At 43.5% G+C, this 23,878-nt stretch overlaps 1 protein-coding gene across 5 annotated transcripts in view; it reads right to left on the reverse strand.

Moving 5' to 3' along the window:
• Positions 1-286: 286 nt before the first annotated feature.
• The window catches only part of PANK1 (pantothenate kinase 1), a 46,287-nt gene continuing 22,695 nt past the window's right edge, over positions 287-23,878 (reverse strand). For 3 of the 5 annotated variants that reach the window (XM_032231491.1, XM_032231495.1, XM_032231492.1), the window contains exons 3-7: positions 19,633-19,886; positions 18,013-18,189; positions 15,291-15,414; positions 4,604-4,729; positions 287-818 (exon numbers count right to left, since the gene is read on the reverse strand). In XM_032231491.1, the coding sequence (XP_032087382.1) occupies positions 759-818; positions 4,604-4,729; positions 15,291-15,414; positions 18,013-18,189; positions 19,633-19,886 (741 nt within the window). In that variant the 3' untranslated portion in view covers positions 287-758. Of the gene's footprint in view, positions 819-4,603; positions 4,730-14,400; positions 14,539-15,226; positions 15,476-18,012; positions 18,190-19,632; positions 19,887-23,878 lie in introns of those variants that run through there. The other 2 variants (XM_032231493.1, XM_032231494.1) reach the window with 2 other exon arrangements.

Genomic DNA, 23,878 nt, shown 5'->3' on the forward strand with positions numbered 1-23,878 from the left:
GAGCGCGGTTTTGACGGGTCACGGTTCAGCTAAGAGAACCAGAAATAAGGATTTTCAAACTACAGTACAGAATAAGTACTGAATAGATAAGGTTTTCACAAGATGTAAGTTTATAAACTAAGAAAAATTGAGGTATTCTCTTTCTTTTCAGTAGATTTGATGACACGTCTAAAAAAGTACGATTTACTACTGCTGACGTGAACAGCTAAACGAAGGTAGTTATACTTTATGAAGGAGATGAACATAGTTTAACAGAACGAAGGCAGCAAGATTCATTATTTTAGTGTTCTCACTAAATGCCAGCTTTGCAGTTTCATTTGAAACCAACAGCGATCATGAAACGTCATGAAGGATTTAAAAAAAATCTCCTAGAGCGATTTACTAAAGGAATCATTATCACACTAGATCAGTAAACCCCAGAAGAAAATAACCACAACAATAATAATAATAATAATAATACCAGTGTCTTATAATTTAGGTCCTTTTTCGACACGGTGCCTATTTTTTTAGACACAATCCATAAAAATTGGCCACACCGCACATTTCATTTATCTTAAAAATGTTGTATATCCCCCATAAAAATGCCAGGTACAAAGTCCATCCCTAAATTTAAAAGATCAGCTAAAATAAGTTTAAATTATTAACAGTATTTACAAATCCAGCAGGTAAGAACAGCCATCGCGGCTTCTTCGCCGTCTTCCTAAGAGCTGTCATCCTTCAAGCAGCGTTCACGGCTGTGTCGCCTTCTAGAAGCTTCCTCATTGATCATCAGTCATTTTGAGCAGTTCTAGAAGAGCCCCCACAGCACCAAAGTAACCCTTCAAAACGATTGAAGAAGAGGAGTTAGCAAAAAGCAAATCCAAACTAAATTATTGCAATATTTAACAAATTTAACACTGGGAGAATTTTTTTTTTAAAGCAATAAAAGGAAATGCAGAAAATCAACAGAGAAAAGTATTAGCATTAGCTGATTTGTATGCAACCAGCTCAGGGGTGGTATTCATTTACTTTCCCTACCGGTTTGCAAATGTGAGCACGCACATGTGAACTTTGCATGCGCAGCTCAGCCTTCTACACATGCACTTTGGGCTTGAAAACGTGCTTAAAAAGGATGGCATAGAGCCATTCACCCACGATTTCCACTACCGGTTCCGGTGAACCGGTCCGAACCAGTTGAATAGCAATAGCAGTTAGACTTATAGACCGCTTCATAGGGCTTTCAGCTCTCTCTAAGCTTGTTTGTTTGTTTGTTTGTTTATTATATTTATATGCTGCCCTTTTCCCCCGAAGGGGACTCAGGGGGGCTCACAACTCAAACCAGGGAAGAGGGATACAGACAAAAAATTAAAAACGACACATAACAATGCATAATTTAAAACACACGACAGTCATACCATTCGAGATGGGGGCAACAGCTCTTTAGCCCCAGGCCTGTCGGAACAACCAGGTTTTAAGGGCTTTGCGGAAGGCCTGGAGGGTAGTGAGGGTCCGAATCTCCACGGGGAGTTCGTTCCAGAGGGCTGGAGCAGCCACAGAGAAGGCTCTCCTCCGGGTAGTCGCCAGTCGACACTGGCCGGCGGATGGAATTCGGAGGAGGCCTAATCTGTGGGATCTAATCGGTCTAGTGGTCTAAGCGGTTTACAGAGTCAGCATATCACCCCCATAGTCTGGGTCTTCATTTCACCCACCTCGGAAGGATGGAAGGCTGAGTCAACCTTGAGCCGGTGAGATTAGAACCGCCGAACTGCAGATAGCAGTCAGCTGAAGTGGCCTGCAGTACTGCACCCTAACCACTGCGCCACCTCGGCTCATTTTATGCCACCTCTGAGATTCCAGCTACTTAGTAAATATTCGATGTGACAAACAGGTATTCAGAACCCAAAGGGGTTGTTCTTTAAAAAATAAAAATCACCTCTTATTTTTAATCAAAATCTTAGTTGATTCATTAAAAGATTTCAGTACTAGTAATTTTTTTACAGCAAATTTACTGCTGGTGACATTAGACACTCGACCTGAAGCAGCAACACAAATTTGTTCCCAAGTTTAACATGTAGCAAAAGATAATCTTCTCCAGAATAATTCAAACAGGGGGGAAAAAAAGTGTGTGGTAAAGATAAAATTCCTCATATAATCTAGCGCTGCGCAAAATCATTCAGAAGGTCATTCTGTGGGTCTGCTGAGAAGCTCAGTATCAAAACAGTGCATCCACTCAAGGGCTTAGCAAGGCCCTTTCCACACTGAGCTTGCACAAAACCCACTTCTGCCAAGACGGCTACACAATGTTATCCGTGCATGATTCTGCACAGTTCTAGCACAAACAAGCTGCTGCTATCTCTACGGTACAAGATATATCAATAATTACTCTGGCAAGGACTTCGAACAGAATTCAGTTGCCAATTTATTTCTGAAATGTGTTGGCCGCCCATCTTACGTCAATGTAACTCTGGGAGGCTTACACTTTTAAACAAAGGGAAGGTAGAAAATTAGCAATGCAATCCCTACCCATCCACTCAGAAGTCCCACAGAATGAAAAATCGACTTGTTTGAAAACAAGCAGATTAATTGCAATAGCAGTTAGACTTGTATACCGCTTCATAAGAGCTTTCAGCCCTCTCTAAGCGGTTTACAGAGTCAGCATATCGCTCACCACAGTCTGGGTCCTTACTGCTTTCTGGATAGGAGTTTGTTTCTAGAGTCTCTGCTGGATCAAATACTATTTCATCAGCAGAAGGACCAGAGGTGGGTTCCCGTCAGTTCGCACCTATTCGGTAGAACTGGTTCGTCAAATCTACCAGACCGGTTAGAAGAGGTTCCACCAGTGGACCCGGAAAGCAGGCCACACCTACAGAAGAGGTTCCAAAAATGTTTGAAACCCACCACTGCTAAAGGGTTTGGGGTGTAAGGGTCTTGTAACTTGACAGCTTTAAGACTTGCACGCTTCAATGCCAGAGTTCCTGAGCCAACGTTACTGGAGGAGGAATTCTGGGAGTTGAAGTCCACAAGTCTTAAAGCTGTCAGGTTTGAAGACCCCTAGTTTTTTTTTCCTAAAGGGTTAGGGGTGCAAGGATTTTGTGACTTGACAGCTTTAAGACTTGCATGCTTCAATGCCAGAGTTTCTGAATAGCTACTTGGACCGACCTAAGTACTAATTCATAATTTCATATCCGGTCACATGGGCGGCAAGCCACTCCCATCCGGTCACATGGGCAGCAAGCCACTCCCATCCGGTCACACGGGTGGCAAGCCACTCCCACAAAGGAGGCCACACCCACAGAGTAGGTTCAAACAATTTTTGAAACCCACCACTGAGAAGGACCCAATGAGATGGAGCCTAATGTTCTTTCTTGTCTAATATTCCTAGATGCCCTCACAACTTTACTAAAACAGATGCCTTCTGCAGATATTGCCTTATTCAACAGATAGTAATTTGCTTTCCCATTCATGATTTAGAGCAGGGGTGGGGTACTATGGCCCTTTAAGAGCCGAGGTGGCGCAGTGGTTAGGGTGCAGTACTGCAGGCTACTTCAGCTGACTGTTATCTGCAGTTCGGCGGTTCTAATCTCACTGGCTCAAGGTTGACTCAGCCTTCCATCCTTCCGAGGTGGGTAAAATGAGGACCCAGATTGCTGGGGGCGATATGGTGACTCTGTAAACCGCTTAGAGAGGGCTGAAAGCCCTATGAAGCGGTATACAAGTCTAACTGCTATTGCTATTGCTATTAATGACTTGTGGACTTCAACTCAATTGAAGTCCACAAGTCATAAAGAGGCCATTGTTCCCCACCTCTGATTTAGAGTGAAAATGACCAATAATGATAGCTGTGACAGGAATTAATTGATGTCGTAAGCCACCCAGAGTCACCTTGCAGTGAAACTTCATAAATAAATTACTAGAGTTACTACTGCAACGTGCTCTACATGGGGCAGCCCTTGAAGAGCATTCGGAGACTTCAGCTTGTCCAGAATGCAGCCGCGCGAGCGATTGTGGGTGCACCTCGGTTCACCCACGTAACACCTATCCTCCGCGAGCTGCACTGGCTGCCTATTGGTCTTCGGATACGCTTCAAGGCACTAGTCGTCACTTATAAAGCCCTTCATGGTATTGGACCTGGGTACTTGAGAGACCGCCTGCTGCCAATTACCTCCAATAGACCGATCAGATCCCACAGATTAGGCCTCCTCCGAATTCCATCCGCCGGCCAATGCCGACTGGCGACTACCCGGAGGAGAGCCTTCTCTGTGGCTGCTCCGACCCTCTGGAACGAACTCCCCGTGGAGATTGGAACCCTCACCACCCTCCAGGCCTTCCGCAAAGCCCTTAAAACCTGGCTGTTCCGACAGGCCTGGGGCTAAAGAGCTTTTGCCCCCCCTCCTCGAATGGTATGGTTGTTGTGTGTTTTTTAAATTTTGTATTGTTATGTCTCGTCTTTTTTATTCCCTTGTCTGTACCCCCTTCCCTGATTGAATTGTGAGCCGCCCTGAGTCCCCTTCGGGGAAAAGGGCGGCATATAAATGTAATCAATCAATCAATCAATCAATCAATCAAATAAATTCATTGCCATATTAACAAACATAATGCTTTCTTTTTTAAAATGGTTTTTTACCTCATGTTCCAAAAAGAGAGCTTTGAGTTGTCCCTTTGACCAATAGTCCATGGCATAAGCTAGCACCTTCATGGCAACCGTGTTGATTCTCAGAAAGTTGCCTACAAACACCACCCGATCAATATTCTGTAAAATTTAAATAAAATAAGTGAATTACGTGCAATTAAAAGGATCTTATCTTCAACCTTCTACAGTGCAAAATGTTCAACAGTGCTTAAAGTTGGTGTTTTGGACAATAAGACCTTAGGCGGACAACCCAAAATGGATGAATTTAGTTATATAACACAATCAATCCTTAATAACATTTTTCTGCAAACCAAGGAACAGAAAAAAGAAATATATACGGTTACAATATTTTGCTTTTTCAAGTTTATTGAAGACTCATTCCATTCACTGATTAATTATTTGTTTACTATCAAATTATCTTACATATTCTTAATAGCCATCTCTATAGATTATGAGAATAATCCCTAGCATATCAATGAACTGTAAAGAATAATTATTCAGGCCTAACGGCACTTCTTTCTATATAACCATACATGGGCTGACTATTTTTTCATTGGTGAATGTTCTGTTATTTGTCAATTTTAATAGATGTGTATGCCGCCCAAATCCCGGAGGACTCCGGGAGGCTTACATAAAGGACAGTTTAAAAAAGAAGATATTAAAAATTTAAAATATAAGACAGAACAAATTAAAACAGGACACAATATACACTCGATGTTAATGGGGCTGAAGCTCAATCAGAGATCAGCAGCCCCAGGCCTGCCGAAACAGCCAAGTCTTAACAGACTTTCGGAAGGCCGAGAGCGTAGGGAGGGTCCGGATTTCAGGGGGTAGATCGTTCCTGAGGGCCGGGGCAGCTACAGAGAAGGCTCTCCCCCGAGGAGCCGCCAGACGACATTGTGCAGTCGATGGTACCCGGAGAAGGCCCACCCTATGCGATCTTATTGGGCGCTGGGAGGTATGTGGCAGGAGGCGGTCCCGGAGATATCCAGGTCCTAGGCCATGTAAGGCTTTAAAGGTAATAACCAGCACCTTGAAGTGTGTTCGGAGACCAATAGATTCTCTGGAAAGGATTCTGGCCACGTATATCCACTTAATTTTCGTTCCTAAATATAGTGGGTCATCTAAATAATCTGTAATTTAGTGCATTCTAGAGAAATCTTTATTTGTCTAGAACCGCGATGGCGAACATATGGCCCGCGTGCCAGAGGTGTCACACAAAGCCCTCTCTGTGGGCACATGTGGCACTGCCAGCTGCTCTTCTGGTTTCTGGTGTGCACATGCACACCACACAGCTGGTCTTCTCACACATGCCGGAGCGCCAGAAACCCGAAGACCAGCTGGTTTCTTCAAGTTTCTGGCACTCTGGTTTGGGCCAGAAAAGATTCGCCATCACTGGTCTAGAACAAACAAATAAAATAAAACAGCTATTTTTTTTAGGCATATCTGTGCTGATGTAGTAGAATCTGCAGCTGAAATGGGAGGAGGAGTTAAAAGTCTGGGTCTCTATGAAGGGGGGAATCAGTAAAGGAGACATGGGGTTGCCCTTGAAGTGCATCCGGCGACTGCAGTTAGTCCAGAATGCAGCCGCGCGAGTGATAGTGGGCGCACCGCGGTTCGCCCACATTACACCTATCCTCCGCGAGCTGCACTGGCTACCTGTCGATCTCCGGGTGCGCTTCAGGGTACTGATGACCACCTTTAAAGCACTCCATGGTAGTGGATCTGAGTACTTGAGAGACCGCCTTCTGCCGATTACCTCCCTTCGACCGATTAGATCGCACAGACTGGGCCTCCTCCGAATCCCATCTGCCAGTCAATGTCGACTGGCGACTACACGGAGGAGAGCCTTTTCTGTTGCAGCTCCGACCCTGTGGAACGATCTCCCCGTTGAGATTTGTACCCTCACCACCATCCAGACCTTCCACACGGCCCTTAAGACCTGGCTCTCCCAGCAGGCCTGGGGATAGGTTCCCAATTTACCCGCCCGAGTGTTGACTGTTGAATGCAAGTTGTGTTTTATTATTTTATCCTGTTCACATATTGTTTGTCTTTTGGTATTGCACCCCCTTCCCTGTGATTGTAAGCCGCCCTGAGTCCCCTCAGGGAGAAGGGCGGCCTATAAATCCTAATAAAATGTCTCAAAAAAAAAATATGTCTCAATTCCTTCTCCCCCAAATCCCTGGGGTCCTTATCTAGTTGTTCTGAAGAGAATGCATTTAGTCTGGTGAGATTCTTGTAAACAGGCAAGTAGCAATAAATATACTTCTCTGATCGGTTTGCTGTGTCTTTCTGTTTCTTGCACCTGACAGCTAAAGCATTGAAGTAATGCATTCCCCCAGAGAAATGTTATAAACACCATGTGAAAGTGTTTATATAACATTTACCAAGCCACGGCCTTCGTCCAATTCACTGAAACTGCCTAGAGACAATTTTGTTCTCATTACGGGAGATTAAAGTTAATTTTGTTGCTGGCAGTGATGCTAATTGCTGAAATGACCAGAAAATATCTGACAGTAAAAGAAGGAAAGGTGTTTACTAGAATTTCAATATGCTACCACCACCACAGATACACACAGAACCCTACGATAGCCTTCCGCTCTCTCTCTCTATGTCCCTTCCAGATATTAACACTTCCAATTCTCCATATTCTCTGCAATTGACCATAAGAATTGAGGGGTTCCACCACAAAACCGCGTTCGATGAAACCACGTAGCTGACGTCATCAACAGCGCGACAACAGCGCGGAGACAGAAGCACGCTGTAAACGCTAAACCTAAAATTAACCCCTAAACCTAAACCTAACCCCCCTAAACCTAATCCTAAACCTAATCCTAAACCTAACCCTAAACCTAACCCTTAACCTAACCCTAACCCTAACCCTTAACCTAACCCTAAACCTAACCCTAAACCTAATCCTAAACCTAACCCTAAACCTAACCCTAAACCTAATCCTAATCCTAACCCTAACCCTTAACCTAACTCTAACCCTTAACCTAACCCTAACCTAACCCTAACCCTAACCCTAACCCTAACCCTTAACCTAACCATAACCCTTAACCTAACTCTAACCCTTAACCTAACCCTTAACCTAACCCTTAACCTAACCCTAAACCTAACCCTAACCCTTAACCTAAACCTAACCCTAAACCTAACCCTAAACCTAACCCTTAACCTAACCCTAACCCTAACCCTTAACCTAACCCTAAACCTAACCCTAACCCTTAACCTAACCCTAACCTAACCCTAAACCTAACCCTAACCCTTAACCTAACCCTAACCCTTAACCTAACTCTAACCCTAAACCTAACCCTAAACCTAACCCTAAACCTAACCCTAACCCTTAACCTAAACCTAACCCTAAACCTAACCCTAAACCTAACCCTTAACCTAACCCTAACCCTTAACCTAACCCTAACCCTTAACCTAACTCTAACCCTAAACCTAACCCTAAACCTAACCCTAAACCTAACCCTAACCCTTAACCTAAACCTAACCCTAAACCTAACCCTAAACCTAACCCTTAACCTAACCCTAAACCTAACCCTAAACCTAACCCTTAACCTAACCCTAACCCTAACCCTTAACCTAACCCTAAACCTAACCCTAACCCTTAACCTAACCCTAACCTAACCCTAAACCTAACCCTAACCCTTAACCTAACCCTAACCCTTAACCTAACTCTAACCCTAAACCTAACCCTAAACCTAACCCTAACCCTTAACCTAACCCTAACCCTAACCCTAACCCTTAACCTAAACCTAACCCTAAACCTAACCCTTAACCTAACCCTTAACCTAACCCTAACCCTAACCCTTAACCTAACCCTAAACCTAACCCTAACCCTAACCCTAAAGCTAACCCTCACCTTAAGTTGAATCGGCTTGCTTTCAAAGCACTATTTAAAGCGCCCTTCTTTCTCCGCGCTCGCTGTTGTCGCCCTGTTGATGATGTCAGCGACGCGGTTTAATCGGGCGCAGCTTAGTCCAGCACGGTTTTGTCGTGCCACGGAATTGAGGAGTTCTGAAAGGGGCACAGGTTGGAGAAGACCTCCTAGAAATTAATTCCATCGCTGCCTATGGCAAGGATTTGTACTGTAAAAACCAAAGGGTAAAAAAAGTCCACTTTCTGAACGGAGAGGACCACTGGTTTGAAAAAGGAGTAGATTAAGACTGAACAGTCTTCTCTCAATAGAGGGTTAGGGATATCACACCACCTCTCTCTTGTTTACAACACAGTCTTTTCAGCAGTTCCAAGAAGCACTATTCTGGTGACCCCCCGAGGGCCCAGATAAACCTCCAAGTGGCCTCAACAGCTCTCAGAAAGAGCACTAACGACCAGATGATTGTTAAGGAAAATAAATCTTTCCACCCTGCACCATTTAGTCAGAACTGAAGAAGTTTCTTGGATGAGAAGCGAAATGTCTTCAAGAAAAAACAAAGTCCAGTTGCCTTTTGAAAAAGAGGGAATGTAAGAGTAGGAAAGAGGGGAGGAATGGGAAGAAGAGGGGAAGGGTAAAGGGGAGGAAGGGGAAGGAGAGAAGGGAAAGGAGAGGAGGAAGGAAGGAAGGAGAGAAAAAAGAGAAGAAAGGGGGGTAGGAAGGAGGGAGGGAAGCAAGGAGGGAAGGAAGGAGAGAAGGAGAGAAGGAAGGAGGGAAGGAAGGGGAGAAGGAGAGAAGGAAGGAGGGAAGGAAGGAGGAATGTAGGAGAGAAGGAAGGAGGGAAGGAAGGAGGAAAGGAAGGGGGAAAGGAAGGAGAGAAGGAGAAAAGAAAGGAGGGAAGGAAGGAAGGAGGGAAGGAAGGAAGGAAGGAGGGAAGGAAGGAAGGAGGGAAGGGGAAGGAGGGAGGGAAGGAAGGAGGGAAGGAAGGGGAGTAGGAGAGAAGAAACGAGGGAAGGAAAGAGGGAGGGAGGGAAGAAGAAGTAGGACCGTTGTAAGATAAGATGGATCTATGGGATGTTAAGAAAGCAATCTTCAAGTATATTGTCAATTGTAGGGAAAATTGTTATAAATACATATTATTAATAACAGTTATGAGATCATATAATTGTGAATGTATATATGAAATTGATAAAAGAAAAAGAACCTTTTGGGATCATCTCTATTTACTCTTTGTGTATTTTGCTCATCAAAAATATCTTTCTCCCCTTCTGCCTCTACAATAAAGATATTTTGAAATTCACCAACATTTGAAAGAATGATTCCCTACCAACTGCAGTGAAATCCTTATTTTGATCATATTTTTTTCACCTTTAAAGAAGGAAAAATTAATTATCACTCAAGCTTGCAGCTAAACAAGCATCAGCTCCTTTTAGTCATTACCGCAAGTTATTTTTCCTCTGAAATGTTGGAGGTGCTAACATGACAAACCTTAGTGTTAATCATGCATATTTTAAGCTCGTCGTTCTTGTCAACCAAGTGGGTCCTCTGTGATCCGGTTTAATTTAGCTCTGGTTTTAAACTTTTAATTACTATAAAAATAGAAAAAATACTGTTTTCAGATTTTTTTTCTAAGTAAGAAAGTTACTACTAATATTTCTGGACATTTTAATACTATAAATTAAGAAACCAGTCATCATTTTTGGTCTAATGAGCTATTAATAGTTGGATTCATTATTTGGATGCAGTAGAAAAACTACTACAACGTTCCTTTGAGTTCAAACTACAGTTGAAGTTTCATGAACTCAGTGGTGGGTTTCAAAAAATTTTCGAACCTACTCTGTGGGTGTGGCCTCCTTTGTGGGAGTGGCTTGCCAGACATGTGACCTGGTGGGAGTGACTTACCGGCCATGTGTGTTCTCTCTCTCTCTCTCTGTCTCTCTCTCTCTCCTTCCTTTTGTCTTTCTGTCCCTTTTTCCTTTTATCTCTCACTTTTTCTTTCTTTTTTTCTTTCTTTCTTTCTTTTTCTTTCTCTTTCTCTGTGTGAGTCTGTCTGTCTGTGTGTGTGTGTCAGTGGAGGGTTTCAAAAAAATTTCAAACCTACTCTGTGGGTGTGGCCTCCTTTGTGGGAGTGGCTTGCCAGCCATGTGACCTGGTGGGAGTGACTTGCCGGCCATGTGTTCTCTCTCTCTCTCTGTCTCTCTCTCTCTCTCCTTCCTTTTGTCTCTGTCCCTTTTTCCTTTTTTTCTTTCATCTCTCACTCTTTCTTTCTTTCTTTCTTTCTTCCTTCCTTTCTCTTTCTCTGTGTGAGTCTGTCTGTCTGTCTGTCTGTCTGTGTCAGTGGTGGGTTTCAAAAATTTTGGGAACCTCTTCTGTAGGTGTGGCCTGCTTTCTGGTGGAACCTCTTCTAACCGGTTCGGTAGATTCGACGAACCGGTTCTACCGAACTGGTGCGAACTGGTAGGAACCCACCTCTGCTTGAACTGAAGTAACTATGGAATTAAGATGCTGCATAGACAGGTTCTCACAATTTTCACAGTTATGGACTCCCAACTGTGTACTGTTAAGCCATAAGCTTAACTTAAGATTTCTCCCAATATTTTTGGAAAATCAGTGGCTCAAGCCACTGGGCTCATTTGCGTTTCTCCCCAGTTATTTTATAGAGTCTCGCTTTAACCACCAAACCAAATCAATCACAGATCACCATAAGAACAAGCTACCGTCCACCGCAAAATCAGCAAAATCCCATCTGCCCTACAAAACCAGAAACTATCCTTTGAAAAGGCTCCCAATTGGCCAACCTGAGTATTATATTAAAACTTGCTCATGGATTATTAAATTGTTAGACCAGAACTCAAAAGGCCAGAATTCAAAAGACTGTATTAAACGAGCAAAAAAAAATCTCAGGAATTCCAGGCTTTTGCAAACATGCGCTGGGATTCACGCATCACTGAAACAACTATCTAAACATTTGCAGCCAATTCCTGCTGCTGGAACAGAAATCAGATAGTAACGCAAATATATAATTTATTTGAACTATAAAGGATCCCATTCATAGATGTTCTCGCAAGCCTTCATTAACAATACTCCTCTTTCAAAGCTAAAGAAATCATAGTAAGAGTTCTCCCTAGATCTCTTTATATTTATCAAGCTGTGTTGCTATTGCAGTTAACTCTCTATGCTTTGATAGCCCTGTACAATGCTGCTTGAACTCCATGCCACAAGGCAACACTGTAAAGAAGCTGAAAGCAAAGAGGAAATTCGGGACCCACTTATTATTGCAGAGGCTTCCACTGATATTCCTATGTAAAATATTCAGGAATATTAAAAGCTTATGGTCACCAATACATAGAAGCAACTGAAAACAGGTCCTCGCTTTAGCAGTTAGCAAACAGCAGTTAGACTTACATACCGCTTCCTAGGGCTTTCAGCCCTCTCTAAGCGGTTTACAGAGCCAGCATATTGCCCCCAACAACAATCCGGATCCTCATTTCACCCACCTCGGAAGGATGGAAGGCTGAGTCAACCTTGAGCCGGTGAGATTTGAACCGCCGAACTGCAGATAACAGTCAGCTGAAGTGGCCTGCAGTGCTGCACTCTAACCACTGCGCCACCTCGGCTTTGATACACTAATATCTTACACCTGCATTTCACCTAACCTATTCAACCATTGAACTATTTGACAGCATGCCAGTTGTCTTCCTCTTGTCATATATTTTCTTACTATCTTTGACCGGAAACATGGCATAGAGAGGCAATACATTGCCAATATATATTGAACCTGCATGCAGCCAGGTTTTACCAGTGGGCAGTAAGGTAAGTATTGTCATTATACACAACATAGCAATAGCAGTTTGACTTATATACCGCTTCATAGGGCTTTCAGCCCTCTCTAAGCGGTTTACAGAGTCAGCATATTGCCCCCACAGTCTGGGTCCTCATTTCACCCACCTCGGAAGGATGGAAGGCTGAGTCAACCTTGAGCCAGTGAGATTTGAACTGCCGAACTGCAGCTAACAGTCAGCTGAAGTGGCCTGCAGTACTGCACTCTAACCACTATGCTTCCTCGGCTCTTTTCATCTATCTTAGCTTAATAGCCACTGTCTGGGATAGGTTATGCCAAGGCCAATTTGCTTGAAGATTTGTTGGCCTTTATAGCTGAAGCCCCTGCATCCAAGTTCAACATTCTAGCAATGATATCACGCTCGTAACAGATGCTAGTGATATCTCCGAGGAGAAAACCAGGTTCCAATTTCTTCTCTCCTGCAGATATCATCAGTCTCCTGGGGACAAAAGCCCTCTAGGAGCAGAGGAAACCTGTTTTAAGGAAGGTTTGAGGACTTGGTAGGATGGAAAGCAGCCTCAGATGATGAGGGTTCCCAACAACTGACGTACCTTTAAAATACTCTGATATACTCCTGATCAAATCACATGTATAAACAAGCATTCTTATGGATTTACATTTACAAGATTGTGTAGTTTTTCTCTGCTAATGGCCAAAATGCAAATTGAAAGGTAGATAGTTCTTGCTAATTGTTGTTATGACTCTGCCACTAAAAATGACGTTTTCAAAATGTAGATTGGAACCAAGACAGACCATCGGACCAAACAACGTATGCAAATCATACTGAGTATGCTGCAGTGGTGGGTTTCAAAAATTGTTGGAACCTACTCTGTGGGTGTGGTCTCCTTTGTGGGAGTGGCTTGCCACCCGTGTGACCGGATGGGAGTGGCTTGCTGCCCATGTGACCGGATGGGAGTGGCTTGGCACCCATGTGACCGGATATGAAATTATGAATTAGTACTTAGGTCGGTCCAAGTAGCTATTCAGAAGTTAGTGGTTAGAAGCAATTGTAAAGCAAGATATGGAATTAAAACCAGAAATATTTTGTTGGCTATTCGAAAGGGAGTATAATATATATTTAATTTTACACATGTTAGCAGCTGCTGGAATTGTGTTTGCACAGCAGTGGAAAAACAGAGATATGTAAATGAATAAATATTACAATGTGCAGGAATAAATAAACTGACAATTAAAATCAAGGCGGCTTTGAATACTTTTTCACGTGGGATTGGTTTTTGCAATTGCCAACAGAAATTAGAAATCCAAAAGTATGAAAGAAAACACCAATTATGTAAGGAAAGGTCCCCAAAATGTATAAGGAAATATTACTAGATCATTATTAATGCGTAGATAACTGCGGGACATTACACACCCACCAGTGGTGGGTTTCAAAAAATTTTGGGACCTCTTCTGTAGGTGTGGCCTGCTTTCCGGGTCCACTGGTGGAACCTCTTCTAACCGGTTCGGTAGATTTGACGAACCGGTTCTACCAAATAGGTGCGAACTGGTAGGAACCCACCTCCGGTATGCTGCCTCAATAACCATCCAACAGTACTTACCATTAAGTACCATTAAGGCTTCAAATTAAACAGCATATCTAAAAAGCAAATCTCGAGCAAACACAGAATCCCACTTACAGGCTCAAAGAATTAGAAGTCTCAGGAACAGTGATCATTCCACTTAGGTGAAGTTCTTAACAAACTTAGGGGAGAATTTATAAAATTATATTAGTCTTTTTTTAAAAAAGAAAAATAGTAGAGCCCGTTCATATCATGGAATAACATGCTTTAAAGTAAGGGTATCCACCCTTGGAAACTTTTGAGTCTTCTCCACATCAACTCTCATAATTCCCCAGCCAGATATGCTGGCTGAGGAATTCTGGGAGATGAAATAATAGCAATAACAGTAGACTTATATACCGCTTCATAGGGCTTTCAGCCCTCTCTAAGCGGTTTACAGAGTCAGCATATTGCCCCCAACAACAATCCGGGTCCTCATTTTACCCACCTCGGAAGGATGGAAGGCTGAGTCAACCCTGAGCCGGTGGGATTTGAACCGCTGAACTGCTGATCTAGCAGTCAGCCTGCAGTGCTGCATTTAACCACTGCGCCACCTTGGTCTCATCAATTCAGGAGGCTCAAAAGTTTCCAAGGTTGGAAACCTCTGCTTTGAAGGATTGTTCAATATTTTCATTGCTTTGAGAAGGTACCGTATATACTCGAGTATAGGCCGACCCGAATATAAGCCGAGGCACCTAATTTTACCACAAAAAACTGGAAAAGTTATTGACTCGAGTATAAGCCTAGGGTGGGAAATGCAGCAGCTACCGGTAAATTTCAAAAATAAAAATAGATACCAATAATGTTTTTGAATATTTATTTCAAAGAAAAACAGTAAACTAGCGGTGTATTCAATGAAATACTTCACTCACCTCATGATGCTGATGTCCCGCTGTGATGATGATGTCCCGTGCAGCCGCGGGAGCGATGTCCCGCCTCCTATGACGCACGGCACAGTGATTCCTATCATTGGATCACTGTACCAGAGGAGGTGGGACATCGCTATGTGGCTGCTTGCCATAACAAGGAGGAGGTGGGACATCGTTGCAGAGCGGCAGGAGGGGGAGGAAGGGGAATCGTAAGACAGCCCTGCATTACATTAGAACGTGAGGAGGGGGGATGGTGCGGTGCGCGCTGCGCGGCAAACTGACACAGAGGGAGGGGAAACTCACAGGGGCACTGGGCCATTCACGAGTGTCACCCAGCGGCATGGCCCCGCCCCTTTTTCTCCTCCATTTCAGGCAAATTTTTCACTGACTCGAGTATAAGCCGAGGCGGCTTTTTTCAGCCCAAAAAGTGGGCTGAAAAACTAGGCTTATACTCGAGTATATACAGTATATAAGCCAAAAATCCCACTCCTCTTAGTAACCCCAAAATAGCTTGCTATTAAAATGATCTCACCTCATTCAAGGCACACATCCGAGCAATGGAGCCAATGTTATTGGTGATGGTGACTAAGGTTGCTCTTGCCAGATCCTCTTTGCTGATTGTCTCCCGTTTTTCCTTGCTCATCATGTTGCCGAAACTGTGTGACAATACTAGAGGATGTGATCTTTCTTATATTTTTTTCAGAAAGGCCAAGGTTTCTAAAAATATGTTTTAAAGAATTTGTTCTGGGATTTACAGAGTCATTCATTCAAGGAAGCAAAACACACACTCGCGTGCAGATGTAGAGAACTGATCGATTCCAATTATAGCTAATCCTAATCATTAAATATAACTTTATCAAGCCTATGTTATCACGGGAGACTTAATATTGCTTTTGTAAAGCTTGAGTTCTGGCTGGCTAACCTCCTAGTGTTCTCAGAGAGGAACGTTTAAAAGGATATTGTAAAACAACTGAGAATACAGAAAAGTCAAAAGGACCTAGGATTTAAAGAGCATAAAATAAGGAATGCTTACAACACGGTTTAAGTTTAAAAAAAATTATTCCACACAGGACCAAGACAGAAATAAAGTAACATGGGAAAAATTCCCAGAATACAGAACTTGGGCCCATCCAGGTCTTGATTTTTTTTAAAGTATTACTTTACACGGTGCATTGTCAGGTTTTGAAATGTAGTATTGCGAGATACGATGTTGGCCACTAATCTGACTGATTTCTAAAGGGAATTGGATTAACTCTTGTAGGATGTAGCCAGTGGTGGGATTCAAATAATTCTAACAACCGGTTCTAGGCGTTCATGACCAGGTGAGTAGGTGTGGCTTGGTAGTCATGTGATCATGTGTGCATTTATTTATTTATTATTAAAATTTATATTTTGTGCAATGGTCAACATCACTCACATCGCCTTAGCTATTACAATGTAATAAGGTTTAACCGGAGAGGCAATTTCTGTAATCAGGGCAATAAAGATTAGGCTGGAAACAACACCAGAATGTTTCCTTCCTGCCTTCCTTACAGGATTAGCCCTGTAAAGTGGAAAAAAAACAAAATAAGATTTCTTCCAACAACTGGTTCTCCGAACTGCTTAGAAAGTTACCAACCGGTTCTCCCGAATAGGTGCGAACTGGCTGAATCCCACCACTGGATGTAGCCCTTGGTCACAATTATCTTGCTTTTATTCTTCTAAAACCAACAGGGCCATTGTACTGGTGAGGCTTGGCATATTTTTTACATTCTTATGAACAAATGAGGGGGGAAGTCTGTTTATCCCAGTCCTCTCAAATAAAGCTAAGCTATGTTTGGGTTTACTGCACACAGATTGGGTTCCTAAATCACACAACAGTAATCACGATTCAGCTGTAGGGGCCGTGATAAATAAATAAATCTGGAAAGTGGAGGTGCCAGACCTACAGCAAAACATTCTTGCAGTTTTGGCAATTAATTTGAGCAACAAGCAGTGATGAATTGAATTGTGCATCATACAATTTACTAAGTATTTTCAGCATGCTGGTGGGTTTTCTGATTTCATTTTACAATGTGAAAACCCATTATATTTCACTTTATATTTATCAATCCTGATGAGAGAAGTTAATTCACGGGGGACCATCTAGGGCAGGCCTGTCAAACTTGCAGCCTGCAGGCAGGATACAGCCCACGGAGGCCACACCTACCTCAGCTCCGCAAAGGGGAAAAAAGTCGCGCTACGTCGCGATCTGGCCCGCAACGTGATCCAGTTTGGATCTAGAACTTTTAAAATGCTTGCTTGTGACTTCTAAAGCATGCTGCAAAATCTAGCATTTTACTGGAGGTTTAGAATGCACAGAATGCAATTGAAGCAATGTGAAATTACTCCCCCCGATCCACAAAACCCTATCTTCCCCGTGACCCGTCAAAACCGCGCTCGACTAAGCCGCGCCCGATTAAACCGCGTCGCTGACGTCATCAACAGGGCAACAACAGCCAGCGCGGAGAAAGAAGGGCGCTTTAAATAGCGCTTTGAAAGCAAGCCGATTCGAGTTAAGGTAAGGGTTAGGGTTAGGTTTAGGGTTAGGTTAAGGGTTAGGTTTAGGTTAAGGGTTAGGATTAGGTTTAGGGTTAGGTTAAGTGTTAGGTTTAGGGTTAGGGTTAGCTTTAGGGTTAGCTTTAGGGTTAGGTTAAGGGTTAGGGTTAGGTTAAGGGTTAGGGTTAGGTTAAGGGTTAGGTTAAGGGTTAGGATTAGGTTTAGGGTTAGGTTAAGGGTTAGGTTTAGGTTTAGGGTTAGGTTAAGGGTTAGGTTTAGGGTTAGGTTAAGGGTTAGGTTTAGGGGGGTTAGGTTTAGGGGTTAATTTTAGGTTTAGGGTTTACAGCGTGCTTCTGTCTCCTGTGGCTGTTGTCACCCTGTTGACGATGTCAGCGACGCGGTTTAGTCCGGCGCAGTTTAGTCCGGCGCGGTTTTGTGGTGGAACCATCTTCCCTCTCCATGTGGCCTGGCCCTCTTTGTCATCCTCTTGTTATTCCCTGCAACCCTTCAGTGTCAAACCCCTCGCTGCTGTAACGAAGAAGTGTGGCCATCAGGCTGCCAAACACTTCCTGTCCCTGTTAACAGGACAATAACAGCTGATTGTCATTGCTGCAGCTGACTTAACATGGAATGGATGGGGATGGTAGTTAGATTAGCACGAAGCAATATGCTATTGTTGAATAATAAACGTATAAATAGAAGGCACAGGATTTGCGTTGCGACTTGTCCAAGCGTACCTTGATGCAACAGCAGATCCTTGAAGACCAAACCGTTCATAATCTCCTCCATAAATATCCTTCACCAGCTTATCAACATTGGTGCTGTCTCCTTTAGCTGCCATTTCTAGCGCTTCTTCAAAGGTCTCACAGCCAGTCAGCAAACAACAGAGACCCAGGAATGTACCACCACCGAGACTAGAAAGCAAAAAAAAATATCATTTCATATGCTTAACAAGAGTTTGGGTCTGTCTGTTCCTATCACTCCAACCGTGACCCATCAAAACCGCGCTTGACTAAGCCGCGCCCGATTAAACCGCGTCGCTGACGTCATCAACAGGGCGACAAAAGCCAGCGCGGAGAAAGAAGGGTGCTTTAAATAGCGCTTTGAAAGCAAGCCGATTCAACTTAAGGTAAGTAAGGGTTAGCTTTAGGGTTAGCTTTAGGGTTAGGTTAAGGGTTAGGGTGAGGTTTAGGGTTAGGTTTAGGGTTAGGTTAAGGGTTAGGGTTAGGTTTAGTGTTAGGTTAAGGGTTAGGTTTAGGGTTAGGTTTAGGGTTAGGTTTAGGATTAGGTTTAGGGGGGTTAGGTTTAGGATTAGGTTTAGGGGGGTTAGGTTTAGGTTTAGGTGTTAATTTTAGGTTTAGGGTTTACAGCGTGCTTCTGTCTCCGCGCTGTTGTCGCCCTGTTGATAACGTCAGCGACGCGGTTTAGTCGGGCGCAGTTTTGTGGTGGAACCCACTCCAACAATCCTTCAGGCGGAAGGAGATAACTGAATGTTATACATTTTGGGAGGGAGCCCTACTCCTTAAATTTAAAGAAGTGAAAAAAGCCTATTGTAGGCATACAATTCAACCCAGAGCAATAATTTTGATCTCTAGTTTGGACCAACTGCTGTCAGTTTGATCAGCATTTCCTATGGAAAAGATTGTGGGTATCATAATCTGGAACATCTAAAAAACACCAGACTAGATTAGCAGTAGCAATAGCAGTAGCAGTTAGACTTATATACCGCTTCATAGGGCTTTCAGCCCCTCTCTAAGCGGTTTACAGAGCCAGCATATCGCCCCCACAGTCTGGGTCCTCATTTCACCCACCTCGGAAGGATGGAAGGCTGAGTCAACCTTGAAGCCGGTGAGATTAGAACCGCCGAACTGCAGCTAGCAGTCAGCTGAAGTGGCCTGCAGTACTGCACTCTACCCACTGCGCCACCTCGGCTCTTGCTAGCATTAGATGGGGAAAAAAACCAAAGCAAGCTGGACTCGTGACAATTTCTTTTGCAGAACCATTAAAAGGTGGGGTACCTCCTATTTCAAAACTAATCAAAATTGGGTTTTATATAAAGGTGGGATATCTTCTATTTCAAAACTAATCAAAATTGGGTTTTATATTTTTCCTCCTTCCATCCCCATGCCTAAGCTTGAAGTTCAGATCAAGAAGCTCTAATCCCTTTCTAATTCACAGTAGAACTTTTCAATCTAAAATAATAAATATGGATATCGTTGCTCGTCGCGCTTCAAAGCCACACCCAAAAATGCAAATTTTAGATTCAGCTACTGTGTGTGGTGGGGGGATCCCAATTCCCAGCCCAAGAGAGTCGTTTCGTCAGGAAAAAAGTTCTTTTTGGAAGATAGCATATTCACCTGGTCCCTGTAACTCTCTTATAGTTGTCTTTGGAATAGACGGCTAAGATGCTGACACCGGAGCCTATGTTAACTAGCAACATAGGGAAGGGGTTATCGAGGCAGTAAGGCTTTTTCTGACACCGCTCCGGGGACGAGGGGTTTTCAAAATAATAGCATTCCGGCTGCCCGTTGAAGCCGACAGAATCCACATAGAGAAGACCTTGGATAAGGCAGTCCAACTCATCTATCTTATGAAGCTGGAGGTCAGCAATCTGGAAGAGAAGTTAATAAATGAACATTTCGTCCGACGCAGCAGGAAAATCCGCGGAAAGTCGAAAACATAATAGGGTCGAAGACTTTGTACTATTTGAATTACCCAATAGATCAACACTCTTGAGTACTAAATAATTATTTGCACGGGAAGTGTCAAGCCAAGTGTGCTGTCTGCCTGATAACACGTGCGTGTTTACCTGGTTGTGTTGTGTTTCTGAGAATTAGGAGAAAAGGTCTCTTTGGTGTTATTACTTTTTTGACGAGGTCTCACTATTCAGGTCACAGTAGAGCAGAAAAAAATCGAAGATGTTTTGAAAGAAGGACCTCGACCTACCACCACAATTGAGCCCAGAAGGCCCTCGTGACCTAAAGACTGGACTACTGCAATGCGCTCTACATGGGGCAGCCTTTGAAGAGTATTCGGAGATTACAACTCGTCCAGAATGCAGCCGCGCGAGCGATTGTGGGTGCACCTCGGTACACCCACGTTACACCTATCCTCCGCGAGCTGCACTGGTTACCGATCGGTCTCCGGATAGGCTTCAAAGTGCTAGTCGTAACTTATAAAGCCCTTCATGGTATTGGACCTGGGTACTTGGGAGACCGCCTTCTGCCAATTACCTCCCACAAACCTGTTAGATCGCACAGGGTCGGCCTCCTCCGGGTTCCGTCTACCAGCCAATGCCATCTGGCTACTACCTGGGGGAGGGCCTTTTCTGTTGCAGCTCCGGTCCTCTGGAATGAACTCCCCGCGGAGATTCGGACCCTCACCTCTCTCCAGGCCTTCCGAAAAGCCGTCAAAACCTGGCTGTGCCGGCAGGCCTGGAGTTGATGAGTTCCCCTCCCCTCTCGACTGGTATGGCCGTATGACTTTTGTGTATTTTAATTATATGTATTGTGTTTGTATCCCCTTTCCCCTTTTGAGTTGTTCGCCGCCCTGAGTCCCTCTCGGAGAAGGGCGGCATACAAATAAATTAAATCTGAATCTGAATGTTGCTAACAGAGAAATTTTGGGAAGTGAGTTTTGCCCCACTCTATGCCTTTTCCTGCCACATCTGTTAAGTGAATCGCTAAAGTTCTTAAACTTATAACATAGTTGTTAAGCGAATCTGGTTTCCCCATTGACTTTGCTTGTCAGAAAGACACAAAAAAACTGGTCACATGACCTTGGGGCACTGCAACCGTCATAAATGCGAATCAGTTGTCAAGCATCTGAATGTAAATCACATGGGGATGCTGCAACAGTCACAAGGGTGGAAATGGTCATTTGCTGTTGTAATTTCAGTCACTAAGTGAAATGTTGTAAGGACTATCTGTGCCAATTTTGTTGTATTTATTTGGTACAATGACAATAAAGGCCTAACTACTATTCCTCTTTTTTGTGTTTTAACTCTGATCAATCATTAAAAAAAAAAACACGTATCCACGTCATGTTTTGCAATAGCAATAGCAGTTCGACTTATATACCGCTTCATAGGGCTTCCAGCCCTCTCTAAGCGGTTTACAGAGTCAGTATATCGCCCCCAACAACAATCCAGGTCCTCATTTTACCCACCTCGGAAGGATGGAAGGCTGAGTCAACCCTGAGCCGGTGAGATTTGAACCGCTGAACTGCAGATAGCAGTCAGCTGAAGTGGCCTGCAGTATTGCACTCTAACCACTGCGCCACCTCACCTCTGTTAAAACAGTTAACTGCTTTAGAGTTTTGTAATACACCACCAAGAATTACTTTTTAATAAAATAGGCAGCCATGTAAACTTGAGGAAAATATATATATATATATATATATATATATATATATATATATATATATATATATATATATATATATATATATATATATATATATATATATATATATATATGTCTGCCTGCCTGCCTGCCTGCCTGCCTGCCTGCCTGCCTGCCTGCCTCTCTCTCTCTCTCTCTTTGTCTGTCTGTTTCAGCATAACTCTGGAGCGCCTTGAGCAATTTCAACCAAACTTGATACACAGATGACTTACTCTCTGGAAACAAATACTGGGGGGGGTAAGACACCCCTAACACTCCTCAATGTGTGTATTCTGTTAAGATACAGCCTGTTGTGCCTTAAAATGGCTTCTACCATACTGCCGTAAAATGGTTTCTATTGTACAGCGCAGTGGAGTTGCCAAGCTTCGCCACCTCGGCAACGACTGCGCCACCTCGGCAAGAACTAGTGATGAGATTTTTTTTTTTTTTAAAGTGTGTAGCATAGAAAAATCCTCAAATCATTTATAATTCTTAGAAACACACAGTTGCAACATGCAGGTGTTGTTAACATCAGCAGTCTATTAACTGTGAAAACCTAACCCAATTTTGTAATTTGCTGTTTCATAACCATTTATTTTCAACCTAATTACAGCTAACAACATTTCAGGAAGCTTCAGGCTGATTTCATCAAATGAAACCATTTTTTTTCCCTCGAATTTGGATGATTATTTTTTAAGGGCTGTAAAATCGAAAAAGTTTCTAATTCTTTTTATATGTTAAATTCAATATCTGGTCAATGGGTTATATAGTCAAGTTTTTAACCATTTATCTGATGACCTGTTAGAAACATAGCATTTCTAAATACAAGTTACACTGAGAAGCAATAGGATTTACCAATCTTGATTGGAATATTATGATTAGATGAAGGCTATACTTCAAAAATTATTTAAACCAATGAACAAAATAGCAAGAAGCCCAATTGTTTTGTTTTTAGATTCTTGTGCTTTTTTTCTTACCCCTTTCATCTTATAAAGATAGTCCTCAACTTACAACAGTTCAGTTTAGTGACCGTTCAAAGTTACAACAGCACTGAAAACAGTGACGTATAACCAGTGGTGGGTTGCTTATCCCGTTCCAACCGGTTCGGTTGGAACGGGGCCGCCGGCGTCCTCGTGCACGCGCACAGATCACGCATGCGTCTTAACACCTGCGCGATGCTCCAGCTGCTCGCGGAGAATCGCGCAGGCGCTATATGTGCCATCCAGCTGCTCGCGGAGAATCGCGCAGGTGCTGTATGTGCCATGCGCCTGCGTGGAAGCGCAGAAGCCTTCAAAGACCGGTAAGGAGCACGGGCGAGCGGGTGGGCCCTTCGCCGTTCCCGGAAGTTACTTACTTCCGGGTTCGCAGACCAACCGGTTCACGGGGACCACCGCGAACCGGTTGAAACCCACCCCTGCGTATGACAATTTTTCAGTGTCACTACTTTCCAGCATCCGCGTGATCATGTGATCAAAACTCAAATGCTTAGCAACTAGTTCATATTTATGACCGTTGCTGTGTCCCAAGGTTATGTGATCCTCTTTCGCGACCTTCTAACAAGCCAAGTCAATGGGGAAGCCAGGTTGACTTGTTAACTTATCAACTGCAGTGGTTTATTTAACCACTGACGTGGGAGAGTTCGTAAAAAAAAGGGGGGGGGGACTCAATTAACAAATGTCTCCCTTAACAGAAATTTTGGGCTCGAATGGGGTCGTAAGTCGAGGACTCCCTATGGAGCTTACAGGCATAATACAAACGAAGCTTAATTAAATCAGCAAAAGATTAAAGCAAATAACTCTTTACGTGGCTTCGGTTACACATCTCTTATTACCGTCCCCGCTGTTGAGGGCTCCGTTTGTTACCGGTAATGAATTATGTACAATTTGAAACTCACGGCTAGAGCTTTCGTAGACGATTAATAAAGGCTAAAAAGAGGGTGTCGATAGATTTAAGCGATTCCATTTCAAACCAGGCTGCCTGTGAATGCCTGGAGCATGAAACCCAGCAATGCGGGGCGGAGACGTGTGTCCTTGTGTTACCTATTCCCCAGGCTACGCCCCACCCCAAAAGATATACTGTACACACCTCTCACCTTACCTGCCTTGCCTCACCTTATGCTTCAAGCCAAGCAGCCAGTATTAGAAGCACGCTGAATACTGTGTAAGCGTGTGATGGCAAACCTGTGGTACGCATACCAGAGGTGGCACACACAGCCCTCTCT

This window comes from Thamnophis elegans, chromosome 15 (assembly GCF_009769535.1).
Source record: "Thamnophis elegans isolate rThaEle1 chromosome 15, rThaEle1.pri, whole genome shotgun sequence".
NCBI classification, from domain to species: Eukaryota; Metazoa; Chordata; class Lepidosauria; order Squamata; family Colubridae; genus Thamnophis; species Thamnophis elegans.